General features: G+C 47.7%; 3 protein-coding genes across 3 annotated transcripts in view; 2 read left to right on the forward strand and 1 right to left on the reverse strand.

Annotated features, from left to right (window-relative positions):
• Nucleotides 1–3: 3 nt before the first annotated feature.
• LOC121307722 (beta-adrenergic receptor kinase 2) lies at nt 4–11,472 on the forward strand (the record flags this gene model as incomplete). Its single annotated transcript, XM_041239973.1, has 15 exons — nt 4–90; nt 1,883–1,974; nt 2,145–2,244; nt 2,797–2,875; nt 3,104–3,234; nt 3,480–3,574; nt 4,143–4,250; nt 5,559–5,625; nt 5,927–6,027; nt 6,480–6,546; nt 6,710–6,805; nt 6,888–7,050; nt 7,286–7,422; nt 10,368–10,481; nt 10,722–11,472. Coding segments are annotated over 15 exons (1,599 nt in total), but the record flags the coding sequence as incomplete, so codon positions are not given.
• Nucleotides 11,473–21,589: 10,117 nt separating this feature from the next.
• On the forward strand, nt 21,590–24,724 carry LOC121307762 (unconventional myosin-XVIIIb). Its single transcript, XM_041240035.1, has 8 exons — nt 21,590–21,712; nt 22,103–22,582; nt 22,744–22,804; nt 23,023–23,135; nt 23,409–23,573; nt 23,744–23,945; nt 24,203–24,345; nt 24,599–24,724. The coding sequence occupies exons 2-8, from the start codon at nt 22,181–22,183 to the stop codon at nt 24,707–24,709; spliced, it is 1,197 nt and encodes a 398-aa protein (XP_041095969.1). The 5' UTR covers nt 21,590–21,712; nt 22,103–22,180; the 3' UTR covers nt 24,710–24,724.
• Nucleotides 24,725–24,807: 83 nt separating this feature from the next.
• Nucleotides 24,808–25,000, reverse strand: part of LOC121307723 (beta-adrenergic receptor kinase 2) — a 16,530-nt gene continuing 16,337 nt past the window's right edge. Inside the window, exon 18 of the mRNA XM_041239974.1 lies at nt 24,808–24,830. Within this exon, the coding sequence (XP_041095908.1) occupies nt 24,808–24,830 (23 nt within the window). The remainder of the gene's footprint in view (nt 24,831–25,000) is intronic.

Raw genomic sequence — 25,000 nt, forward strand, 5'->3', positions numbered from 1 at the left:
ATCTCACGGAGTCTCCTCTCTTCTTGTTTTTCTTACAGTGACAAATTCACCCGCTTCTGCCAGTGGAAGAATGTAGAGCTAAACATCCATGTAAGTGAGCCCCCCCCCCCCCCCTCCTGCAAGCTGTCAGCCGCAGTCCATGGGAACCACTGGCTAGCCAGGATTGTCCACCTTGCCCTAGTTCTGTTTTCTATACATTTGTAATTTGTAGTGTGCTCTGATGGCGCCCAAGAGCTTGAGAACTGCTTCTAGTTCAGTGAACAGCAGTGCAGATTCAAGAGCGATATTCACGTCCCGGTTTTAATGAAAAACCTGGATTGCCGGTGGCCCCCGAGGGCTGGTGCTGCTGTGAGGAGCCAGGCTATAAACCCACCCCTCCCTGTATATTTCCTGTGTGTCTTCTCGTTGAGTTTTGTTTGGGAATTAATTGTCTTGGGCGGTGGTCTGTTTGTTGATGTCTGCAGCATTAGCCAGCAAAGCCAGCTCTGATATTTCTATAGTCTGTATCCAGCTAGAGCAGAACAAGTGTCTTTTACCAGTAGACGTGTCCCCAAGCAGCCTGCAGAGATCCCCAGTGAAATCTGTGTCAGTACTGGGTCTTGCTACAGATCTGCACTGTGCTATTAACATCTACCAAACAGAGTTTTAATTTAACTAGGATGAGACCAACCACACAAGGAAGTGAGTAATACGCTTTATTAAAAATAGAACTCTTCAGCCAGACTCGTGAATAATTTATTGCAGTACAGCAATAAAAACAAAATCAGTAGAAATTTAACTCCTGTGCCCTCTTGTGAGATCAAATAACCGGGCTGAAACAAACAAACAAAAACAATCAACAGTGAGCATTCGTGGACAAGTGGCTGCGTTCAGAAGTAATTTAATTGAGCGGTTGAAGAGACAATGGGAGTCTTCACGGACAGCCGGCGCGCTGCTGTCACTCCTGCTGAGGGTGTCAGCCTGGCTGTGTGCCCGACGCAGTGGGCAGGGCAAGGTGGCTGCTGCAACAACGGATGAGAGAGAGACGCAGGAAAAATCAGATGTTAATTTAATGGAGCTCATGTCCGCTGTCTTGTGAGAGACCAGGCTATTGAAATTGTCTCATCACGTGGCATCCGGTAAAGGCGCTCCGCATGGAGTGATGGATGCGCCCTATAGCCTGGAGATTGCTGGTTTGAGTCCAGGTTATGCCATCGCTGATCGTGGTTGGGAGTTCCCTGGGGGCGGCGCACAATTGGCTGAGCACCGCCTGGGTGGGGAGGCAGGGTAATCCTTGGTTTGTCGTGCACCAGCGACTCTGGTGGCCGATAGGGCACCTGCAGGTCTGCAGTGGAGCCATTCAGATCTGTGTTGTCCTCTGGCACTATGGGTCTGGTGGCTTCACTGTAGACGTGCAGTGCGAAGAGAGCTTGGCAGGACACCTTTGTATTTTTATTTATTTATTTATTTCTATAAATTGTCTCATCACAAATGCATAAGCAAACACAAGATTTCAATGTGCATACAGCAATATAATATTTCATTTTTCTTTACAATATTTAAGAAATGCCTGCCCCCTTCCCCTGGCACTGTCCTTGTCCCCTCTAACAGCATATTGAAATCGCAATGAGCCATAATCTTAAAATAGCAAAACAGTGTCACCCTGTAATTGGGGCACACTGCATTATATAAGTGTAGTTCACGTCCTATCCCTAACAAACTAGGACAGAACAACAGAGCAGTGCTCCTCAGCCCCTGGACCTCACGGAAGCTTTGAGATTTAAGCAGAGGGACTGTCAATGATAATTGCAGGACTCTGATCTCGTGCTTCTACAGGGACTGTTTCATTGCTGGTTCTACAGTATGGGGTAACGGTGGTGTTGCTGTTCTGTGTGTTTTCCAGTTAACGATGAATGACTTCAGTGTGCACCGGATCATTGGTCGAGGGGGCTTTGGGGAGGTGTATGGCTGCAGGAAAGCAGACACTGGAAAAATGTAAGTTTCCCTTCAGTTTGTTAACATGCCATTTAACACAGGGATTCCCATTGCATAGCAGTTAGAACAGAGTTTTGCATGAGCTTACCTAGCTCTTCAGCAAGGTAACCTCAGTTTTTCAAGGCAGGGTCAGGTTGCAGGCGCTGTGATGTGTGCTGTTGATTTTGTAGGTACGCCATGAAGTGTCTGGACAAGAAGAGGATCAAGATGAAGCAGGGCGAGACACTGGCTCTGAACGAGAGGATCATGCTGTCCCTCGTCAGCACAGGGGTGAGTGCAGGGACACCTGGATCTTAGGGTGTAACACTGGGGAAAGCAAGACAGACAGGCACAGATAGACTGATTAGATGGATACACAGTTTGGTTGAAATATGACTTCCTTCCCTTCAGATCAGAAACACTGCAGCCTGTATCCCAGTCCAGGGCTGCAGACCAGCCTCCTCGCACTGTGCTTTAATTCCGGGTGACAGCGGGACAGGGCAGTGGAAGGCCAAGCTGGTATTAAAGCATTCCTTGCCTGCTTCCCACATGGATTTTAATTTCTCTTGCCAGTTTTCTAGATGGGGCTGGAAAAAAGAAGGGGGATTATAATTTGGCAGTTCGGTGGGTGAGGCAAGGTGTTCTAGTGGGTACATGCCCCCAGTAAAAACAAGATCTTGTTGAAATGCATGCTGTTTTCACAAGTCTATTTGCTAAGTGCTCTGGATGTTTGAGACGCTGGAGTCCTGAGATTCCAGGCTGCTTGCTGTAGCTGGCCAGCTATGTTCTGTAATGTAAAGTGTTTTGCCCTGACCGGCCTCTGCTCTGCCCCCTTCCTCCCAGGACTGCCCCTTCATCGTGTGCATGACCTACGCCTTCCACACGCCGGACAAGCTGTGCTTCATCCTCGACCTCATGAACGGTAAGACCCGGGGGTCAGGGCAGCCTGTAGTAATCGCCGTTCTCTGATTCATCTTTACAGAAAACAGGGAACGCTTTACTGAAGATAATTAAAGATACAACGTGTTGTTTGTTTCCTTTTCAAGGCTAGAAAATGCACCTTTGACTGTTTTAAAACCCCCAGGTTGCTGGGTGTCAGCCTGTGTGAGTGGCGGTGTCTGACTCCCTCTCCCTGTGTGTTTGCTTGCAGGGGGGGACCTGCACTATCACCTGTCCCAGCACGGGGTCTTCTCTGAGAAGGAGATGAGGTTCTACGCAGCAGAGATCATCCTGGGGCTGGAGCACATGCACAACAGATTCGTGGTCTACCGGGACCTTAAGGCAAGTCCTGCTGACACCAAGCCTTCCTTCCTTCCTTCCTTCCTTCCTTCTGCATCAGTTTAACCCCTGGGGTGCTCAGCAGTGGGCTCTCCGAGTGTCTCGGCAAAGTGACATTTCTACAGTGCCTTTCATGACGAACCCGGGCGCTACTGCATCAATACTGTAATAATAATAATAATTATTATTATTAAGGAACTACTTTGAGTTTGTTCATTAAGTGAGTGCTACTTTTCTGTCTCTTCCAGCCTGCGAACATCCTGTTGGACGAGCACGGTCACGTCAGGATATCTGACCTGGGTCTGGCCTGTGATTTCTCCAAGAAGAAGCCTCACGCCAGCGTGTGAGTACTGACACTGCACCCTGTCTGTAGTGAGAGGAAACCCCATCCCCTTTAACTCAGAACTACATGATTGCAGTCCTCTGCCTTTGATATTGCACACTGGCACTGTAACTAGGGGTGCTGGGTTCTGTTGAATTTCCTAGACGTTTCACAAATTTTGGCAACCAATTAAAAAGTTGACATGACAATCAAAACATGACAAGCACTCCAATCGGAGTGCTGTTACTTCTTAATGCTAAACTGCTATATTAATGTGGATGAGTATGTTTGTGTATATGGAGTAATAACCCTGCACACATCCTACAATACAAACTCTACAGCAGACCTCTATTTGACATCATTGACAGTGCTTAGTTGTTTAGGATATACCGATTTGACTCTAAGCTATTAACTGTAACAGGCATGATAGCGTTTCAATTTCAAGGCAGTGGAGCAGGCATTGAAAGAGTCGCTTGTGGAACAGTGTTCCTCTGAATAAGAAGCTGCTGTGCTTTCGCTCCTGTTGTCTGAGGGAGTGTTAAGGCGCTGGGTGAATGATTAACCCTGCTTGTGTGTGTTCTGTTGGCAGCGGCACACATGGGTACATGGCTCCAGAGGTGCTCCAGAAAGGCACGGCCTACGACAGCAGCGCCGACTGGTTCTCGCTCGGCTGCATGCTCTTCAAGCTGCTGCGAGGGTGAGTCGCTCCTGCTCCGATTCATTCCTCCTCTGTAGGCAGGGCTCACATGGGGGACATGTCTCCTGCACACTGCAGCAGCCCTAACACTTTGATTTCTCAATAATGTGTTCGTATTAGCACAAGCAGTCTCTACAAATACCCAGTGGAAACACCAATCAACTGAGCCAGCGTTGGGGCGCAATGCATTGTGGGTGATCTCAAGCAGAGAGGAGAGAGCAGAGCCTGTTAGTGAAGAACACTGTGTTTATTTTTAATTGTATTACTATATTCCCCAGCTACAGAAACTGCACCCCCCCACACACTTTTAAAACCAAAGTTATGTCGCTGCCTCCCACCAATCGTGGCCGTGCTGCTTTTTGGGTGGTTTAAGTACAAGCTTGTACATACTGTTCTGTAGTGCATGGTATACATTCAAGTCACAGCCTCCCAGTCTCTCAGCTGTAACCTCCTGGCCACACTTTCATGCCCTTCCTAGTCCCTGAGATCAGTGTTGGCATGTTTGTTGGTTTTGATGTTTTCATCTAAAGGGCAGTTGGGTCTGATCCAGGGGAGCAGCAGGGCGGGCTGGCTGTGTCGCAGGCATTCTCTGGGGGGACGACTCATTGATGTTGGAGAGCCTTGAAGTTTTGTTAAGAGCTAAAAGTCAGAGTAACTGGGCACATCAAAGTAGGAGAGCTGGGAGAGGGGAGGGGGGGGCTGCTTGTGCAAACAGAACCAGACTCTTTGTTGGTAGCCTGGTGGATTTAACCTCTTAATGCTCAAAGACCATGAGCTATGTGAGGTGTCGTGATCAGTAGAGGTTTATGCCACAAGCTGAATAAGATACTAGTTAAAAATCACAGTGGACAAACAAGGGCACAGGTGGAATAAGACCCAGGAGTGAATGCAGGGTTCTTGTGGTCAGGATTGAGATGCAGTAAGACTCAGGAGTGAATGCAGGGTTCTTGTGGTCAGGATTGAGATGCAGTAAGATCCAGGAGTGAATGCAGGGTTCTTGTGGTCAGGATTGAGATGCAGTAAGACTCAGGAGTGAATGCAGGGTTCTTGTGGTCAGGATTGAGATGCAGTAAGACTCAGGAGTGAATGCAGGGTTCTTGTGGTCAGGATTGAGATGCATTAGCCTGCCTGTCACTGTCCCTGACTCTTCATGACCTTCAAGCACAAAACAAGCCCTTAAGAGCAGCCGTGCAGGAAGCTGTGGAGCCGAGGCAGTCTTCACTGAGCCTGGTTATTCCCCCGCTGTGTTCAGTGGAAATAAGGAGATAGAAATAAATAAGAGCTTGTGTTTCTGTGTTCCTCCTGCAGTCACAGTCCTTTTCGGCAGCACAAAACCAAAGACAAGCATGAGATTGACCGCATGACTCTCACAATGGTAAGGAAACGGTCCAGACATGCTGTTTTATTTTACTGTTATTTTTTTCTTGCCTTTTAGTCCAATATTAATAAACAATGCAATATTATTGAAAGTCTTGTAGTATGGGGTAGCAGAGAATTGCCTACATTTAAAGTGGATTTCTTCGATGCACTCTTTTAGATAAAGGGGTTCACCTGTACTTTTTATTTCCAGTTTAGTTGAATTGTGCGGGGCAGGCTAGTTAGTTATCAAGGCAGGTTTTGCCGTGCTAGCGGGTGTTGGATAGTATTTGTAGCCGGCCCTGTGCTTTGCCCCTCAGAATGTGGAGCTGCCGGACTCGTTCTCCCCGGAGCTGAAGTCTCAGCTGGAGGGCCTCCTGCAGCGGGATGTGACTAAGAGGCTGGGCTGCCTGGGCCGGGGGTGAGTCTGCCTGCACTGCGCTGATGAAGGGATGAGGCCTGGTTGTGTTTCCACACACCTGAGTCTGCACCATTTGAACATTTCGTTAGAGTTTTGCCTCCTCACGCTTTTTGGATCCAGATTTATTATTCCAAATGTGTGTGTGTTTTTTTTTCTATTGAAACAAGTTTGTTCTTGGGAATGCTTGATTTGCACCATTTTGTTTAACAGTACATCCTCTTAAAACACACAACAACAAAGCAATTAGAAACCAGAAGACTGTAATACATGGCAACTAAGCAGCACAGTCTGTAGCACTGCACCCTCTGGTGCAGAGGAGGAAGATTACAGGCATTGCACAGCATTGCTGTTCCATGCATGCACTGGCAGTGCAGCTTCCCCTTTTTCTTTGAAATACCGTACAGCTGCATTTGGGGTTCAGACATTGACTGTTCCTCTGTTGTCTCCTGCAGAGCCCATGAAGTGAAAGAGCACCCTTTCTTCAAAGGGATTGACTGGCAGCAAGTCTATTTACAGAAGGTGATCTCTTTATTTACTCTCATAGATGTACTTCCTTATCTGCTTAATTGTTTACCTCTGGTGTGTGGCCTCCCTCTGCTGCAGTTCCTCCGTGTGTGTGTGTGTGTTTTGTGGGTTCTCTTCTCCGTGTTGATTGTTTGCTCTCTTTCTCTGTCTGCTCCAGTACCCTCCGCCTTTGATCCCTCCCCGAGGAGAGGTGAACGCTGCTGATGCCTTCGACATCGGCTCCTTCGACGAGGAAGACACCAAAGGCATCAAGGTATCCAGCTCCCTCTCTCTGCTCCTTGTCCCCACACTCTCTTGTGTCCACCACTGTCTCACTGTCTCTCTCTGTGGTTCAGCTGCTGGACAGCGATCAGGAGCTCTATAAGAACTTCCCACTGGTGATCTCGGAGCGCTGGCAGCAGGAAGTGGCAGAGACGGTGTACGAGGCAGTGAATGCCGACACAGAAAAGAACGAGGCGAGGAAGCGCGCCAAGAACAAGCAGCTGGGCCACGAGGAGGGTGAGTGCACTGCACACAGCGCCCTCTATCTCGCCGGTGGGGGTACTGCACCAGCCAGTGCTGCGGCCAGTAGGAACAGACGACACAGTTCCCTACTGGACTCGAGTGTGGGCAAGAGGACCGTCAAGCTCAGACCTGGATTTTTAGAAAGACGGGTCTGTGTTGTTAATGAGACGAGCATGGTATTTCTGCTACTTTTGGTATGTACTGAAATTGCCCCGTGTCCCTGCTCTAGACTACGCACTGGGGAAGGACTGCATCATGCACGGCTACATGCTGAAGCTGGGAAACCCCTTCCTGACGCAGTGGCAGCGGCGATACTTCTACCTGTTCCCCAACCGCGTGGAGTGGAGGGGTGAGGGCGAGTCGCGGGTAAGTCAGGCTCACTCAGCACACAGTATAATCCTGCAGTGCAGTGCAGTCCTCATTCCCTTTTCTTAATAAGCATGGAAGTAGGAGATTTGGCATGCTCACTCACTGGGGAGGGCAGTTCACTGATCCCACCCCACCTGTCTCCGTATCTCTCTCTCTCTCCGCAAGTCACTGCCCATTTATATGTGTGTGTGTTCATCACTTTTTGTATGTGTGCATGTCTCATCTCTTTATTTTAAACACAGAATAAGTTAGCATTAAAATAATCAGGTAATTGTCTCATTCATGGTTTCAATACACTTTACCACTGAACATTACAAGTTCCCCAAGAGTTTTATTACACTCCCCTGTTGCACTTTGAAAGCAGATTGCAGTAAAACAACTAAACCACCTAGACCCTCCCCCTCCCCAGACCCAACTAGTGCATCCTTTCCCTGGCCAGTTGACCAGCCTGCTCCCTGATTGCAGGCCGTGTTGACTCTCCGGTGGTGTACTCTCACCAGCTCCAGGTCTTTGTGGATAATGTGTAGCTCACTGTTGAGAATGAATGCGAGTGCTCTTGTTTCTATTTCTCTGTTTAGGAGCCCTGGATTATCTATAAAAAGCGTAAACTGGTAAGGAGCTGTCGATGCAATAGCATTCTCACCAGGGCATGCTATAGCTGTCTACTGAGTGTGGGGATGTCTTGGTGCATTGTTGCTGGGAGGGAGGGATACATGCTGGCTGTACATGTGTTATGCAGTGTGCCCTCTGTGTTTCCCTATCTGACTTGCACATTGTAAATCGGGAGGCATCAAGGGCAGGGAATCAGTGGAGGGCCCTCACACAGTGAGCTGTAGCACATGCCAACGTGACCTGACTGAATTTGTGAGCCATCAAATCGTGAAATAACAAGGGGGCACTGTATACTAAAATAGAGCAATCAGGCGGGTAGAATTAGCATTTCTGAAAGCATTACAGATGAAGTACTTGAAAGCTTAACGGCATTGCGGAGCGTGCCAGTGGAACATTCATTCCATAATTGTCTGGTACATTATTCCAGTAGATCAGCTTGGTCTTAAAACGAAAGAAACTAAAATATACAGCTGACAGCTGGATGGCCTTCAAGTTAGAGAATGGTGATGTATTTAAATCTGTGTTTAAACAGTAAATACACAAAGCAATATAGACGAGAAGCCTGTTGGTAGAATGCAATAGGTCAGAGAAGTTGAGGATTGGGTTTGGAATCCCATCCCTTGCCAAACCCTCACATGTGTCCCTGTGTGTGGAATGGTCCTTGTGGATAAGGATGCACCGCTGAGCAGCCAGTACCTAGAGGAGCACTGCCACCTTGTGTGCACATTGCGCTGTTGCAGAGTCTCGAGATGCTGAAGTGATGTTACATGAAAAGATGAAGGCATGAGAGAGGTCTGCAGATTATGAAGAGCTTCTGTAAGACATGTGAACACATAATCAACCCGCCCTGCAGATACTGGCATTCAGCTGCAGAACATGGGATTTAGAGGCTAGAATGCATTTGTTAATTCTGACATCCTTTTGTGTTGCGTTAGTTTGCATCGTTTTCATTTGATTTCCACACTCAGTGTGCCTGTTCCCCATCTCCCTGCTGCGTCCTGCTTTGTCCTTGTATCCCATCTTGCCCCAAAGGTGACCTGAATAAGCGATTGTGTTGCAGGTTGATATCAGGACAGCAATAATCAGAATGAGTTTATAAATGCAGCGTTACAATCGGCCGGCAGGTGGAGACCAATTGCTTTTGCAGCTGAACAAATAGATTTATGCCTTGCTTCCATTGGCCCATTGTTTCTTTAGTCCAATCCTCGGGTGAGTGTGTGTAGTCCGGGTTTTTGTTTCAACCAGGGATGTATTCTAAGGAACGTGGAAATCGCTCTGAACAATATCATTAAAAACACAGATAGATATTTCAGTACAGTATGTGGTAGCAGGTTGAAACCGAAACCTGGCCTGTCCAATAATCTGAGAATTGGGATTGGAGGAATACTGTGTTAGGCAAAGTATAGTACCATATCAGTGTTTGTGTGTCTCCATCTAAAGTGATACCGAAGGGGAACTGTGCCAGTACTGGGCTAGTGTACAGCAGTTTATCATCTGGAACAGGGGTGGCCAACCCCGGTCCTGGAGAGCCTCAGGGTGTCCTGGTTTTTGTATTACCCCAGCCTCTTAATCATGCTTTAATGATTGGGCTTAATTGGTCAAAATTACTGTTTTGTTATTTAGCAATTGATGATTTAGAGCTACCTACAAAACCTGCAGGATTGAGCCTCTCCAGGAACATGGGTTGGCCATTCCTGATCTAGAACTATCTTCTCATGAGGGAAGACAATAGTTACAAATATAAATGAAATACAAGGCAACTACATTGTGACTCCTAAAACTGCCCCTAAAAAAATAAAATAAATTCTTCAAATGCATCAGTAAAAACAAGCTGCTTTTTTGAGTCCACTTTGCCAGTACAGGTATCAGTTCCAGTGAAAACGAGGGATAAGAGGACTGAGGGATCCTGGAGCTGAAACCCCAGCTCCTCCCCTGACTCGCTGTGTGACCTTGGGGCAGCTCGCACGCCCCGCACCCCTAGTGAGACCAGACCATGCATCTCTGCTGGGCTGCTAAATAAACTGAATGACAAATAAATGAATGAGTGAACTGCCAATAAGAAGTCATGGTGGCTCGTGTCTCTGTGTGCCAGCTCTCTGCAACCCCAAAGACCGTTTCCAGCGCCGCTGCTGCTGCTGCTGCCCCCCCACTGCGGCTAAATCTCCAATTCTAAGACCCAGAGTGCCCTGAAGAGTGCAGCTGCGCGCTGAGAAACGGCTGCAGCCCACTTGAGATGTTCTGGCCCTGGAACCCCAGCGGGCCCTGCTGGATTGTTACACTGTCCGATTCAAACCAAGCAGTAACGCTTTTGTTTTCTTTCTAATTGCCAGCAAAACTTGCTAACGATGGAGCAGATCGTGTTGGTGGAGGACTCGCAGATTAAAGACAAGAAGTGCATCTTGTTACGGATTAAAGGAGGGAAGCAGTTTGTCCTGCAGTGTGAGGTAAGGAGCGCTGGCTGTGGTGTGGTGCAGTGCTGGATGGGTACTGCAGAGGCAAGGTCCGTCTGTCTGTAAAAGAAAAATGCACTAGTAGTGTAACACAACCAATAAGAAACCACTTTTTAAAACTGTTTTCATTTCATGAAAGTGGTGCAGATTGTTCACCGGTGGCTTGGAAAATAGGGGCGTTCCTTCTACCCCATTGTGCTCGAAGGTGCTGACTTCTGTGCCTTGTCTTTGCAGAGCGACCCCGAGTTCGTGCAGTGGAAGAAGGAGCTGACCGAGGCCTTCACTGAGGCTCAGAAGCTGCTGCGTCGAGCCCCCAAGGTGATCAGCAAGACCCGCACAGCCATGGTGGAGCTTTCCAAACCCCCACTCACCCACCGGAACAGCAACGGCCTCTAGAGAGGGGAGACCGAGAGAGTCTGGAGAGGGGAGAGCGAGAGAGGAGGAGCTGCTGCTGTCGTCATCAGGAGACTCCGATATCACCTCATTCGTGTAGTTTTATTTAGTTATTTGTTCAACAAGTCTTAAAGCAAATCAGCAGCAGCAACACCATCAACAACAATGACAAAGCAAAAGACAAGGATGTGTGTAAATATTTGCTGACATCGGAAGATTCGGATGTGGTGTTTCTCTCCCTGGACTGGGGGAGGCTTTTAAAGACTGCCACGGGACTGTCTTTGCCCGTGCTGTGTTACTGTGTAATGGAGCTGGTGCCGTCCTACCAGGAGTAGGTCGGCACTGCCACAGCGTAGCTTATTATCCCCTCCCCCCTCTTCAAGCACCTTTACGGGTCAGTGTACGTGCCCCACCCCCTGATGGTTCATATCGGAGGTGTTGGTGGATAGGGGTAAGCGGATCAGCAGTGGGAATGCTTTGTTTGCCCACCAGGGCGGCCTTTGAAAGCAGCTTGTGGCAATGATTGATTTTTTAAAAAAAAAATTTGTTTTAAATTCTTTTTTTTTTTTTTTTATTTTTTAACAAATGCACCATTTAAAAAAAAAAAAAAAAAAAAAAAAGCAAAAAAAAAGTTCAAACCTACTTGATTCTTTTTTTTTTTCCCCTTAAAAAAAAATATATATATAAATCGATCTGAATCATAAAAATTGAAAGCGACCCTGGGGGTGGTGGTCCGTGTATGTGTGTGTGTTTGTTTCTGCGAGGCGTAGCGGCTGCTGCTGCTGCGTCTCCACCCACCCCCACCCATCTCTCTCCTTGCTGAGGAACGCTCTCTTTGCACTTTCTACCCAAAACTTTGGGCAATGCTTTTTCTTATGGTTACATATCAGTCCTAACTAATGCACCTGGCAGTATCTTTGATCTGCACTGGCTTGGCGTGGTCGAGAAGCGACTGCTGCCTACTCTCCTGTCTGCTTGTACTGCTCATCCTGTCGCATGACTGAGGACAGAGACCCCCATTCCCGGACACAACCAAACCAAAAAACAACCTCATCCGCAGCCTCGTGAAGACAGCTGCCTCTCTGCCCCCGAATACTGTACTGAGGGGTGGGCTGCACTATGAGACTGTGCTGGGTGTTGAATGGGGTAGAAGCTGTAGGCTTTGCTGGCTGGACTGTGTCATAATAGGAAGGGTGGGGGGTGCTGGTTATTTGCTGGAATGTACCACAATGAGAGCTTTTGGGAGAGGGTGTTGATTGTTCACAGTGTTTCTTTATCAGAGTAGGTGGGGGCAATGTTTCATCATCCTTTCACCACAATGTGCAAAAGTGCCATGGGCCTTGAACCTGAGACAATATCTTTCTTTGAATATTCCAGCGAAGGTGTACATAATGTTCGAAGACTGCAGGGATGCATTGCGACAACGCAAGAAAGCCAGTGTGGTTAGCATTCAGGGGTTCCTGTAGCCTCATAGGTCTTTTTTTTTGGTTTAGTAAGACAGGAGCATAAAAGCGTGTGCAAGTGTATAGTGTTCATATTTATCCTGTAATTGTAGTTAGAATAAAACCTTGATGTATTTGATGAATCTAAATTTGGAAGAGAACATGAGAGATCCATGTTGGGAGACACCAAGCCCACCCAGGACAGACCCTGCTTTTAGAGCCTTCTCTGCACCTTCGGCAATCTGCATGAATTCAAACCATGTTTTAACCACTGCACTCCATTAGCCCAGCGTATTAACATCAGTAAGCCCCTCCAAGGACTGCACTTGTAAGCTGTGGATGGATTCTTCGTAACGATGCAGAGTTCACAAACAGGCGGTGTCGCTTGTTGTGGCAGTCAGTGTTAGCGCTGCAGTTTATCCAGCGAGGCTCGTCTTTGTAGGTAGAGCATGTCCTGTGATTGCGAGTGCAGCAGTGAAGAGAACCTGCTCACAGGAGAATCTCAGCCGGCTGCATTGCTTGCTGGTTCCTTCCTCGTGGTTTTTTCTCCGTTGCCACTCAGATTTCTCGTGCATGCTGTTAGTGTGAGTGTGTTTGGGTGCGAGTCTGCAGGGGTGTGCAAGTAGTGTGACTTCATCCATTGTATTTATTAATGGGTCACCCTTTCAGACAGGAATGAATTACCATCCAAGGAGGACTCTGAAATTCCCTTTTCATATTCACTGTGGGTTTAGGACCACAGCCAATCAGGATCCTGCCAGGTTTCAAAATAGTTAATAACCTCGTCCCTGCTCCCAGGGCTGTCTCCCAGCTTTATGTATTTGAGTGTGGAAGCTTGCCAAAATATTTTTTTTTATTTTTGTGGAGGTCTGTAACCCTCACCTGGCGTCCTTTTTCATATGCATTCACCTGCACCTGTTTTTCACTGACCACAGTAGATACAGAATGAACTGGTCTCTCACATCCAAGGTCCCGGGTTCAAATCCTGTAGAATTCGCAAGCCATAGAACTGGCCAGTCACTGTTATATTCGCTGGGCAATAAATGTGTTTGGCTTAAAATTTTATGAGTTTTTTAATTAGTTTTATTTGCTGTAACCCTGCCCCCGATAGGCTGCTCTTTGTGCAGTGTGAGCAGTGTAATTAGTGAGTGGAGCGCACTACACAGTGAGTGAGTGGGTCTCAGTGGAGTTCTGGACAGGATCACAATCTGCAGTTTACTAGAGAGGAGACAGTGCGTCAGGCTCACAGTTTCTGTAACAACATCCCTACTGCCCTGCACAAAGAGAGACACCAGGAGACACACACACACACACACACACCACGCTGGTAGAATAATTGGCCCAAGGTGAAATTTGAGCTTGTGACCTACAGATGTGAGAGTGCTACTTCTAGAAACAGCGAGCTATGTATTTTTTCTTGTTGCTGTTTCTGTTTTGATGTGACTGCACCCAACCCAAGCTCACTAAGCCAGGGGTGGCCAAAGATGATCGCCCTTCCAGTCCTTGTTCCAATCCCTATTCTAAATGAACTAGACCAACTAAACCTCCATCCAGGTCCTAGAGTGGTGCATTATTACACAGCAAACCTGCAGAGGAACGGCCCTCCAGGACCGTGATTGGACACCCCTGTGCGAAACCATCCGACGGTACGCTAGCGGGCATCAGCAGCTCGCAAGGGAAACGCTTGTGTGAAACTTTCATCTGGATCCAGGGAAAAAAAAAAAAATCTGTATTTTGTATTCTTATTATTTTAAAATGTAAGATGTGACCCCCCCCCCCCCCCCCTGTATTTCAAAGTGAATACATGCTTGAATATAAAGCGTTAACGCTTGTTCTCCAACCATCCGCTGGTGTAATATCACAATGTTGCATATATTCTACTGTTTCATTGTATGTGCAGGTTACTTATTTTAAGATTTTATTATTATTATTATTATGATTTCATTTTTTTGCAATTCTTGTTTTGTAAATTTTATTTTGGATTTTTTTACGACACAAAAATGCAGTTTTATTTTTGGTAAGTAAGCGCTGTGTAGCTGGAGAGCGGATTTTAATTTTTAACAGAAAAAAGTCATTTATGTTATTTATTGTAACTGAAGTCCATCCACTTGTGTGGCTCTCTCCCGGGTCTGATGCAGGCGCTTGCTTCGTTTCTCTATATAGCTGGTTAGTTCTAGAGCCAGGGATGCTTGTCTTTGAGAGGAGGAAGCTGTGTTCTTCTGTCCCTGCTCTCGTCGCTAGAGCAACACTGCTCCTTGCTGCACAAAGCTCATTCACAGCAAGTGACAGTGTTTTAAAAAAATTTGCACACACATTTCTCTTTAATCAGTGATTGCATTGACTTTGAGCAAAAAAGTCATTGTGACTGCTTGAATTGACCCAGTGAAGCTGCATTTGAGATGCCAACCAGCATCTGATTCCAGCATTCAGGAGCTCACATAAAGTCTGGCTTATCTTTGTCTCACAGCAGGAATATTCAGTTCACATTCCCTGGAATCACTTCATTTTGAACAGGAATGCTCCCAGCTTGTGCACTCCGTCTGATTACTAACTCTGCACAAAAACCAAGCTAATGGACTTGGAGCTCTGTGTTCTCGGGTACATCGTGGGTGTCCACTATAGCCGTGAGTTCCCAAAGAGACCAGGGGGTCCCAGCGTGGGCTGCCTGTGCCCCCTCACTCAGGCACTTGCATGCGTGTCAAAGTACGGCCGTGCTGAACTTAGAAGCGCTTCCATTCAGAACTCGCATGAAACCAAATGTTTTCATTTGTATGATCAATGTGATATTCTGTAACCCTTGCTAGTGCAGGTTTCAGCACTGATAGTAGGGTGGGAGCAGGTGAGACAGGAGAGGTAATAGGAAGTACCCTAATTCCCTGTGTTAGAGGGCTGGGGACAGTACACCTGACAGCAGTCTCTCCAAAGACAAGCGTTGTGTTTTGTTGCTATTTCACTTTTCTTTTCTAATTTTTAAAAAATGCAGAATTTCTTTTTATCGTATATGATATGTGAAAACATACATGGAAAAAAAAAATATTTAAAAGAAAAAAAGAAAACCAATGAACTGCTATGAATTTGTATGTGAGCTGCCAGTGTGCAGCGCACCTGTAAATACCTTTAGATATTGTAACTTTGAGATACAGCGTATGGTTTATTCTGGATTTTGCTCTTTTTCATATTTATTGTCTGACTGAGTTTTAGGCCTCCAGTTAAAGCAGCTCTGTGCACGTTTGAAGTAGATCTCCCTCAGATATACTGTGTTTATTCCGAGTTTACAGTTGTTGACGGTTCTTCGTGATGTGCCACATCTAGCAACTACTACTGTGTTGGGGTTTTCTTTATTCTTTTCATTTGGAACAGCTAGGGATGCTTCTGTGTGTTGGTCAAACTGCTCATATAAAAGGAATAGTTCCAATAAAAGGCCCCTATGTGTGAGTCTGTTTCTGTGTCACTTTCTTGTTTGTATTGGTTTTGCACTAGTATTTTTAATAAGAGCAGTTCTAACAATGTAGTCCCACCTGTCTTTACAGTCGCCTCTTATTACCAGCCAGTAAACCGCAGAAGGGATTCAGTTTTTGGATTTGTTTCAGCACAGTGAAAGCGAGGCACCTTGAACAAGCAGACGCAGGTGTCTGATCCCCCTCCCCACCATTGTAATTCAAGCTCCTTCCATCACGGTCTGGTCAGTGAACATGAAACTCCTTGTCAGGGCATTTCGGTGTCTAGCACTTCTGTAGAGAGTGCAGCACACAGCACAGCGCTCCTGTTCGCTGCTGTTTTTCGGTATGATTCCTTGAAATGCAGCGTAACCTTATGCCACTATCCTAGTGGGCTCTTCCCTGACTCGCAGTGACTGGTCTGTGTAGTGCTGGGTATTCCCACCCCCCCAGACCCACTGATCTCCTCCCAGATTGCTAGTCTGCACTGCAGTGACACAGACACAGTTGCTCAGAGGCTCCTCTTGATCACACGCCCACCCCCATCCAGCTGTTCCCATCAATCAGTCCATGGAAGCTGCCTGCCCTTAGAGACTGTTGCTAGGGTAAAAATATCTGCCATGTTCCTGCTGGGCAGTGATTGGTGAGCGGGGCTGTGAGGGGAAAGCAGTGTTGGAATGTATTTATAAACAGATGCCTCCACTGCGAGGAGACACCTGTTTTAGCTCTCACCTTACTTACAGGCGATCAAAGCGCAGTAAACCTGCCTTTTACTAATTCTGCAGATCTTTCTCAAAGTGCACGTAGTCAGTAGGTCACTCTGCAAGGCTTCTGTGGGAGAAAACATTCGTCGCAGATTAGCAGTGAAACTTGGCACGTGGAAGCACTAGCTGATCATGAGCAATACAGGATTGAAGATATCTACATTACTGTGTAATACAATGTAAAGAAAGTGCCCTTCCCTTTGCACCCACCAGAGGGCTGCATCTCACTCTGGATCCATCTAGTCCAGTTTTGTTATCAGGACAAGGTGAGTTTATCAGGCAGTACTGTACTACACCATTTGTGGGCAAACAGGCAAACTGTTCTTTTTCACACTTTAAAGACACAGCTTACAGTGTGAATGACCCTTCAAGACAAGAAGTGGGGGGACAGGAAGGGGGTTATTACAAAGTGCAATAAATGAAAATGAAGTTTGCATACAGGGTTTTTTTCTCCACAGCTGTAACAAATATCCAACGCATTTGTCCTATTTATATGCTTTCACTCCACTTGGATGAGTGCCCTCACATCCCAGTCCTTTGTGGCGGGTCTGACACGGTGCCCTGCAGTACCCAGTGTGCTTTCATTCTGAAGTCCGAGGCGGGGGTGACAGGGGGCATGGTAGCTGCACCAGGCTGCTCCTAATCACTGTGCTGTTCAGAGAGTGACTCCTGACATTCTGGAATCCTCACAGAGTGCTAACACTTAACGTTCCAGCCCTGTCACATGTTCTGTCTGAGCAGGACTGGAAATACATGCAAACAATCCCAGCAACCTTCCCTTTCAGCTCACAGTTAACAAAGCTGTTGAGCTAGTGAGGAGAGAGCTGTACTCGCAGTTAACAAAGCAGCCGAGCTAGTGAGGAGAGAGAGCTGTACTCACAGTTAAACTACACAATGATGAGTGGAACAGTGAAAACAATGCTGTAACTGACGAAGGGAGGAAAAATACAATCTAAAACCAGGGTCCAGAAAGTTTCACAAGATTTGCAAACTCCCCCTCCCACTTGCAAGAGAAAGTGAAAGCCCCCTCTTTCTCTCTCTCTAGTATTCTTCCCCCTATCATCAACTCTCCCAACCTGCAGCTGCCAACCAGTGCCCAAACTGGGCTGCATGGGGTATTTATAACCATGGCTTGTGTGAACTCAGCTGCTATAGTTATCACTCCTGCTAGGCTGATGGGGGCTGGTGTGTGAGTGTGTGACTGTGCAAGTGAGACAGTGTGTGACAGAATCTCCCAATCACATTGCTCCCTGTCCCATCTGCTCTGTGTCTGTCTGCTGGGCAGCAGGTTCCCATAGCTGCCTCGAGGAGAGAAACCTGAGGATTTGTATTAACCACCGGTCCCCTGACGCAGGAGGAATTCCACACAAGGTAAAACAAAAAGAGCACGCTAGGTGAGCACCGAGTCATTTTCAGGTTTAAAAAGCTGTCTGGTTTTCAAGCGGGCTTGGTTGTTTGCTTGGAGTTGAGATCAGGCCCGAGAGAAAACTCTAGCGCTGGTTATTTTTAGTAGCTCCAGTGCTTCTCAGCAGGGTTTGTGCAGCTCTTGTTCCAGTCTCAATGGCTGCTGGAGCTCATGTCCAGGTTTGGTTTGTTAGAAGCTAGATGCACAGGACCCAGGGCAGTCACTGCTGTGGAGTTATTAACCCTCTGTGTCCTGGCAATGCTGTTCTGAGGCCAGGGGCATGCTCTGTTTTATCTACCTCCGAAGTTACTAGGACTCGGGTGCAGTAAGTACTCGTTTGCTAGTGTTTAAGAATGTTGTTTTCAGGCTGGTTTTGGAAAGGGGTGGATGATTGTTATTATTATTATTATTATTATTATTATTATTATTGCAATGTTTTTATGAGGTCGTTGTAGAACACTGTAACTGATATCCTGGTTATTTATTTTATTATTATTTTTTTACTTATGTATTTATGCTATTACTTTCCGAATGAACATGCCTCTCAGAGCAGGAATGTTGCATTGAGTCCCACTGAAATGCAGCCCTTGAAAGGACAAGCCTGTCACAATAGCTGGCTTTCCCATGTCTGGTTTTCTTCCACCTTTTCAAAATCCACAAATAAACCTGTGCAATATAGAAGAATAAAGCAAACAATGGATACCTAGACTCAATCCCATGATGTCTGAAGCTCTAACTGGAAGGAACAGTAGATCGTTACATCATTAACTATGTAGTAAATGACATCACAAGCACATTAATAGATTTAAATAGAAATGTGCAGTTACCATGGCATCAAGAGCCTAGCAGTACCTCCGCTGTCTGTTTTCAAACACTTTCCCTTGACAAAGATTTATTAAACATAGCGAAATGTTGGGAAGTCGGCTGGGTGACTTTGGGGTAGTATCTCCACACATAGTTCAGGCTGTGAAATGGTTTAAGATGAGGTCACTCTGTTTAATGCTGTCCGTTGCTCTGATGTGTTTGTCATCTATTTTACTGGCTGTTCCCACTTCTGTCTGAGTTCATTAGAATGGGTCTGAGCTGAGTGGTTAGGACTTCATATTAATAATATGTGCTCTCTTGCTCCCTGAGTAAAGGCACAGTTGAGATCCACAAGCAGACCATTCTGCAAACCTGCCCTTGAGTCAAAGCCGTTAAGCACGCCGTGCTGTAGCTGTGCAGACATTGTTAGGGCGTGTCATGGCAGAGTATAGATGACACTTTGAGATGCCGCAGTGCAGAGCTCAGAGAGGCGTGTGTAGAAGAGAGCAGCTTCACGCTCCTCTGTTATCTCATATGCTCTCTTACTCTCTTGTTTGTTTAACATTTCTTCTGCTAAGTTGCGGACCCGTCTTCCGTGCCCCTGTCTTCCCTCGGCTCACAGCCCTGACCGCACTCCCCGAAGAGGATCCTGAAGAACCGTGGTGCCAGCATGGCGCTGTCCTCCCGTCTCGCGCTCTGGGAGCAGAAGGAAGGTGTCCTGGTCTTGCATGTGCCTGCGGAGAGGCTGTGGCTGTGAGCATGGCGCACGTTCCTCCTGGCGGGGGTGCCCCCCTCTCCCTGTCCTCGTTGTGCAAGCTCCTGCTGTTGTTCATGCACGTCGCTCCTCATGTAACAATGTGTGCATGTGCAACATGCAGAAGCCCAGAATGAAACTAGAGGAAAGTTGTAGCCCTGCATTTTGAATGGAAGCTTTTCTCACTGTCAGTTTTAGAGTCACATTCTTCTACCACAGGAACTGGTGTAGTCTCCAAGTGTGAAACTCTCTCAAGAGAAACTGGTGTGTGCTGCATTTCTTAAAGAATTTTACTAAGTTTACATGTTTTATGCAACACCGTTCCAAAACCCTAGTTCTCACTCCAAGTGTACTGCAAGTGTATCTCCTGTCTACTGTACATGCATTCTAGTCCTGTAGCACAGCACAGTGCAGGTGCATTCCAGCCAGGTGTAGTCCTCCCCGGTGTGTCTAGGTGACACTACATTGAGATATGAAAGTCTCGTTGCAATCCTCCATTACCATGAAAACTGTCCTTCCCTCTCCCTCAGACCCTGGCTCTGTGCTACACGTTGTCTAAACCCTCCTTCTCTATAAATGTTGCCTTAGCCACTGCTGTCTGTTCATTCTTATACAAGATCTGGGACCAGTGGCTGCTGTTTTTGTGTGTTTTTGTTGCAGAGAAATGTGCATTTGCCGTAGCTTTAATAAACCCATGCAATTAGCAACAGATATGGAGCCATGTTAATCTAGAGTGAACTGAGGCAACAGTGAGCACATGATACAATGAAAATAACTTCTTATTTTCCCTCCTCAACTAGAATAAAATGAATTGAACTGGGCTCTGACTGAGCCCACAGTTAGTGGTTCAGCTTGTGTTCTGGATGTGTTTTAAAGCTGGCTCCTCTCTAACTATTATGAGCAGGGTTTTCAGACGCGATATTTGGTAGACGTGTGATCTGACAGCAGTGCCAGTGACTGCTGCAACATTGCACTGCAGGGTCCTGTCCGTTTGCCAGGACCATCATCTGATATGTTAAGAGTGTGAGGTGGAGATGACACACCAGGGTTTGGAAATCTCACATCATCCAGCAGGTATAGAAGATGCAACAATACACAGGGTCTCCTCTCTTATAATAGACAGTACACAGGGTCTCTCTGCATGGTCTCCTCTCTTATAATAGACAGTACACAGGGTCTCTCTGCATGGTTTCCTCTCTTATAATAGACAATACACAGGGTCTCTCTGCATGGTCTCCTCTCTTATATAAGTGTGCTGTGCTGCAGGGTTAGCAGGATGTAAGTGTGCTGTGCTGCAGGGTTAGCAGGATGTAAGTGTGCTGTGCTGTGCTGCAGGGTTAGCAGGATGTAAGTGTGCTGCTTGCATTTCTCTCCGAAACGTAGTTCCAGATGTTGTTGTTCCTCTTTTCGGCTGGGTGAGGTCGGCGTCTGTCATTACCAGTATCTTCTATTGCTTTGGGGGTGTGTGTTTAACATTGCAGCTTATATCTCATCTCCAATTCTAAGATCTCAAATGGCTGATCTTTTCATATTGTCAGTGGAATGCAATAGCTTGATCCTGCATGTTTAGTGCCTCCCTGAAATGACTGGAGAGACAGTCAAGCTTGGAACGAGCGCATGAGTCATACACTGTGTAGCAGAATGTGTTTACAAGGTCTAATTACACAACCTCTATTGCAATCCAGCCATAATTAGGAACCCATTCCTTGTAATAAACCTGAGAGTTTGCCTGAGAAGCTGCGAGGGCATGGCGCACGCTGGAGTGAGGGAGACTGTGCTGAAGGTGTGTCTATAAAAACATGCTGAACTGCAGCCAAAGTGTAACAAAGAGCTGCAAGCACCAGCCAGGTCCAGCTGCACTCTGTTACTGCCTCGTATCCATTCCTAATACCAGACACACCTTTGGTTCTGCTTGTACAAGACTAGACTATCTTGAGCAGACAGGTTTCGTGACCCTGGTTTTTCCCATTGCTGGCTGTCTGGACCTGTTGGTCAGCGTGGGTCTCCTCACTGGTTGAGCCTCACTCTGACCCCCCCCCCCCCCCCCAGACAACCCCCCCCCCCGCTTGAACATGTTTGATCAAGGAGTCCTCCCTGAAGCCCCCTCCGCCCCCCGTCCCACCCCCGCCTCTCTCCATTGTGCCAGGGGGCTTCATCAAGCAACTGGTCCGTGAGACTGAGAAGGAGGCCAAGAAAAAGGAGCCCGAAATCAAGGAGGAGAAGCCTGTGAGTGAGACAAAGGAGTAACGACCTGCTAGTAACAATCTATTACTGAGCTATTAACAAGGGCTAGGGGTTTATTACACTGATATCATTGAAATGATGCCACACTGCTGATCACATTGAGGGGGAGGGGGGTGGGCGTCTTTCTTCTTTTCCTTGCTCTTTTGTCACTCATAGAGTGTAATACAGTGTGTTTGTTTGGGGTCTATCTCTAGTGCAAAGGCCCAGTCACAAAGTTCTTATCTTCATTGATTTTTGGGATGTTACAGTGGGAAAGATTGTGCTCTTCAGTATTATGTGTGGGTTTGGTAGGCCTGTCTCTGTTGATCGGCTCTTTGTGATGTGTGAGAGGTGCTGTATAACATTTCTGAGGGGTTTGCGTCTCTCTTGCAGCAGCCCAGCAATCTCAGTGACAACCTGGTGCTCCCCTTCCTGCTTCCTGAAGAGGAGAACACGCCCCCAGAGGCAGAGATGGCCAGCCAAGCCGCGCTTTTGGTCAACGGTCTCCACGGTGAGACAGAGGGAAAAGGCCGCCCTGCCGCGGTTGCTAGGAAACCCTTGAGGAGGCTGATGTCACCAGAGCCAGGAGGGACAGTGTCTCACTCTGCAACTAACGGGATCGCACAGAAACAGGAACTTGGGCTGCACAAACAGGAAGAGGAGGTAGCCACGGAAACCAAACCGGAAGCTTCCCGCTCTCGTTCCAGGTGTGAGGATCCTTCAGCGGGGAAAACGGAAAAACAAGAGGAAGAGGAGAGAGGGGAAGAGTCAGAAGAGAAAGAAAGAGAGAGGGACCATGTGAAGAACGCAACAGAAGAGCAGGTGGCAGTGGAGAGAGCTGGGACTGCAGAGGGCAGATTGGAGTCAGAGCAGGTGAGCCCAGGAGGAAATAGAACGCCTTGTATTAATGTGTGTAAGGATGTCATTGCATAACGTCTCACACTGGACCCTATTCTCAAAGCAACAGGCTTCCCTGGTCTGCTGTGTGGGTGTGCCAGGCTCTTAGCGCTGATGTCTGCTTCTCTTCCTCACAGAAAGACATGTGGTATGAGGCAGGCAAGGTGTGGTACGTGCAGAAGGATGGATTCTCTCTGGGTAGGTGTTCCATACTGGAGGGGAGGGGTACCTCTCTCTCACACAAACTTTGATTCACTAACTGATCCATTTGGCTTCACAGACAGATTTTTCTGTTGTACGCATGTTGGAGTAACCTCTAAATTGCATGTAAATAGTGATACATGCATTCCAATAACAGTTGCTTCCTGACTGGATGAATGGCTGAGTGAGTGTTGGTGTGTTGTTTTGGGGTGCAGCGACGGAGCTGAAGCCAGACGAGAGGACCCCCGATCTCCCCGAGGGGACAGCCAGGATTCGGCTGGACAGCGATGGGACCGTGGTGGAGGTGGAGGAGGACAAGATTGAGAGGGTGAGTTAGGTTAGGGTTGAGGTTGGGGTTAGAGTTAGTGTTGGAGATTAGTCTTATGGTTTTGAATTACTGATGGCCTCGCTCTTCCATTCTCTTTCTCATTCTTAACCTTCTCTCTACTATCTCCTCACCTCTCTCCTCTCTCCTGTCTCATCTCCTGCTATTTCCTCTCCTCCTGTCCTCTCCTCTCCTCCTCTCTGCTCACTTCTCCACTCCTCCTCTCTCTTTTCTCCTCCTCCCACCTGTCTCCTCTCTCTTCTCGGCTCTTGGCAGACGAATCCCCCTGGTCTGGAGCTGGCGGAGGACCTGTCCCAGCTGGTCAGTGTGAACGAGTCGAGTGTCCTGCACACGCTGCAGAGCCGCTACCAGGCACAGCTGCACCACACGCTGGCGGGGCGCAACCTCCTCTCAGTGCGGCCTGACGCAGCCGCGGGGAAGGTGAGCAGCACAGGGAGAGAGAGACTCACACACACCCACATACTGAAACACTCAGAGCTTCAGTCAGGCAGCCTCTTCACACAGAGCCAGAATCACTATTGAAAACCCTCATAGCCCTTACAGAAACGAGGAACCCTTGTGTCCATGAAACTGCTGTTTCTGTGTTGTAGACCGGGAGGGGAAAGAAGACAGGCACGGTGCCCCCTCTCATCCAGTCCATGGCACAGCGGGCGTACTGGAGCATGGTGATGGAGCAGCGGGACCAGACCATCGTGCCACTGGGCCGCAGCGGAGCCGGCAAGACCACCAGCTGCCACAGAGTGCTGGAGCAGCTGGTGAGCAAAGCGGGCAGCGTGGACTCCACCGTGACAGGTAGGGGGCACTGTGGGCTTTGAGTTAGAGTGAGTGTTAGAGTACAGATTGGGGTTGGGGTTGGGGTTAGGGTTAGGGTTAGGGTTAGGTTGAGTTTGCTGACTTCTACGTCAGTCTGCAGTCTGTGCTCATCTCACCATTCTGATTATTAAATATGGTTCTGTGAAACAGGCAGAAAGAAGATGGCGCCTCAGCTTAGCAGCCTGCTGAGGGACAGAAGTGCCATCTGAAACTGGATTCTTTTTTGTCTTTTTCAGTGGAGAAGATCCAGGCCATCTTCACGGTCCTGCAGTCTTTCGGCTCAGTGACCACGCAGCACAATAGCAGCTCCACGCGCTTCTCCATGGTGCTGGCTCTGGACTTCAGCCACGCCGGGAAAGTGGCGGCCGCACACCTGCAGGTATGGAGCAGGGCCAGGACTGGTTCATTCCTGCCAGCTAGAGTTCGAATGGCAGTGTCGTCACATTGTGATGCCCATGTCTTAGCTCCATGGCCGCTGTAGTGCCCCTGCCAGTCAGTGTGCATTGCCGTTGAAGATCATCTGGGAAGGGGAGCAGCAGCAGCATCTTAAGTAACCGAATAAAAGAGTGAAAATGCCTCCTTCAACGTGGTGACAGGCTTCAACAGGCTTTCTGTTCTGATGTGTTTTCCAGACCATGCTGCTGGAGCGCACTCGTGTCTGCCAGCACCCGGAGGATGAGAGCAGCTTCAACGTGTTTGCACAGATGCTGGCGGGACTCAGCATGGACCTCAGGTATCACTAATCTAATGCTGTGTGTACTGTTTAACACTGAACCCAGAAGGTATAGGGTTGCTTCCAGCAGAGGGAAATGGATGTCTACAGATTGCCCTCGCTCTCTGTTCATTCTCTGAAGATGCTGCGATCTAGTCACGTGGAAAGCAAAGGGTAACAGCAAGAAGTGTGTGTGTACTGGGTGTGTACTGGGTGTGCACTGGGTGGTTGTTTGAGGTGCTGAGAATTAAAGCAGCGAGGCTGTGCTCTGATCTCTCATCTCTCTTGGCCTCTCTGTCCTCCCTTCATCTCCCTCTCCTCC

Source organism: Polyodon spathula, chromosome 58, assembly GCF_017654505.1.
Source record: "Polyodon spathula isolate WHYD16114869_AA chromosome 58, ASM1765450v1, whole genome shotgun sequence".
Taxonomy (NCBI): Eukaryota; Metazoa; Chordata; class Actinopteri; order Acipenseriformes; family Polyodontidae; genus Polyodon; species Polyodon spathula.

Excerpts from the sequence above, each read along its gene's own strand:
- LOC121307762 (XM_041240035.1), top strand. The coding sequence starts at position 22,181 with ATGGCCAGCCAAGCCGCGCTTTTGGTCAACGGTCTCCACGGTGAGACA. Across the intron at positions 22,805-23,022 it reads GAAGGATGGATTCTCTCTGG|CGACGGAGCTGAAGCCAGAC; the intron begins GTAGGTGTTCCA and ends TTTGGGGTGCAG. Across the intron at positions 23,946-24,202 it reads CGTGGACTCCACCGTGACAG|TGGAGAAGATCCAGGCCATC; the intron begins GTAGGGGGCACT and ends TGTCTTTTTCAG.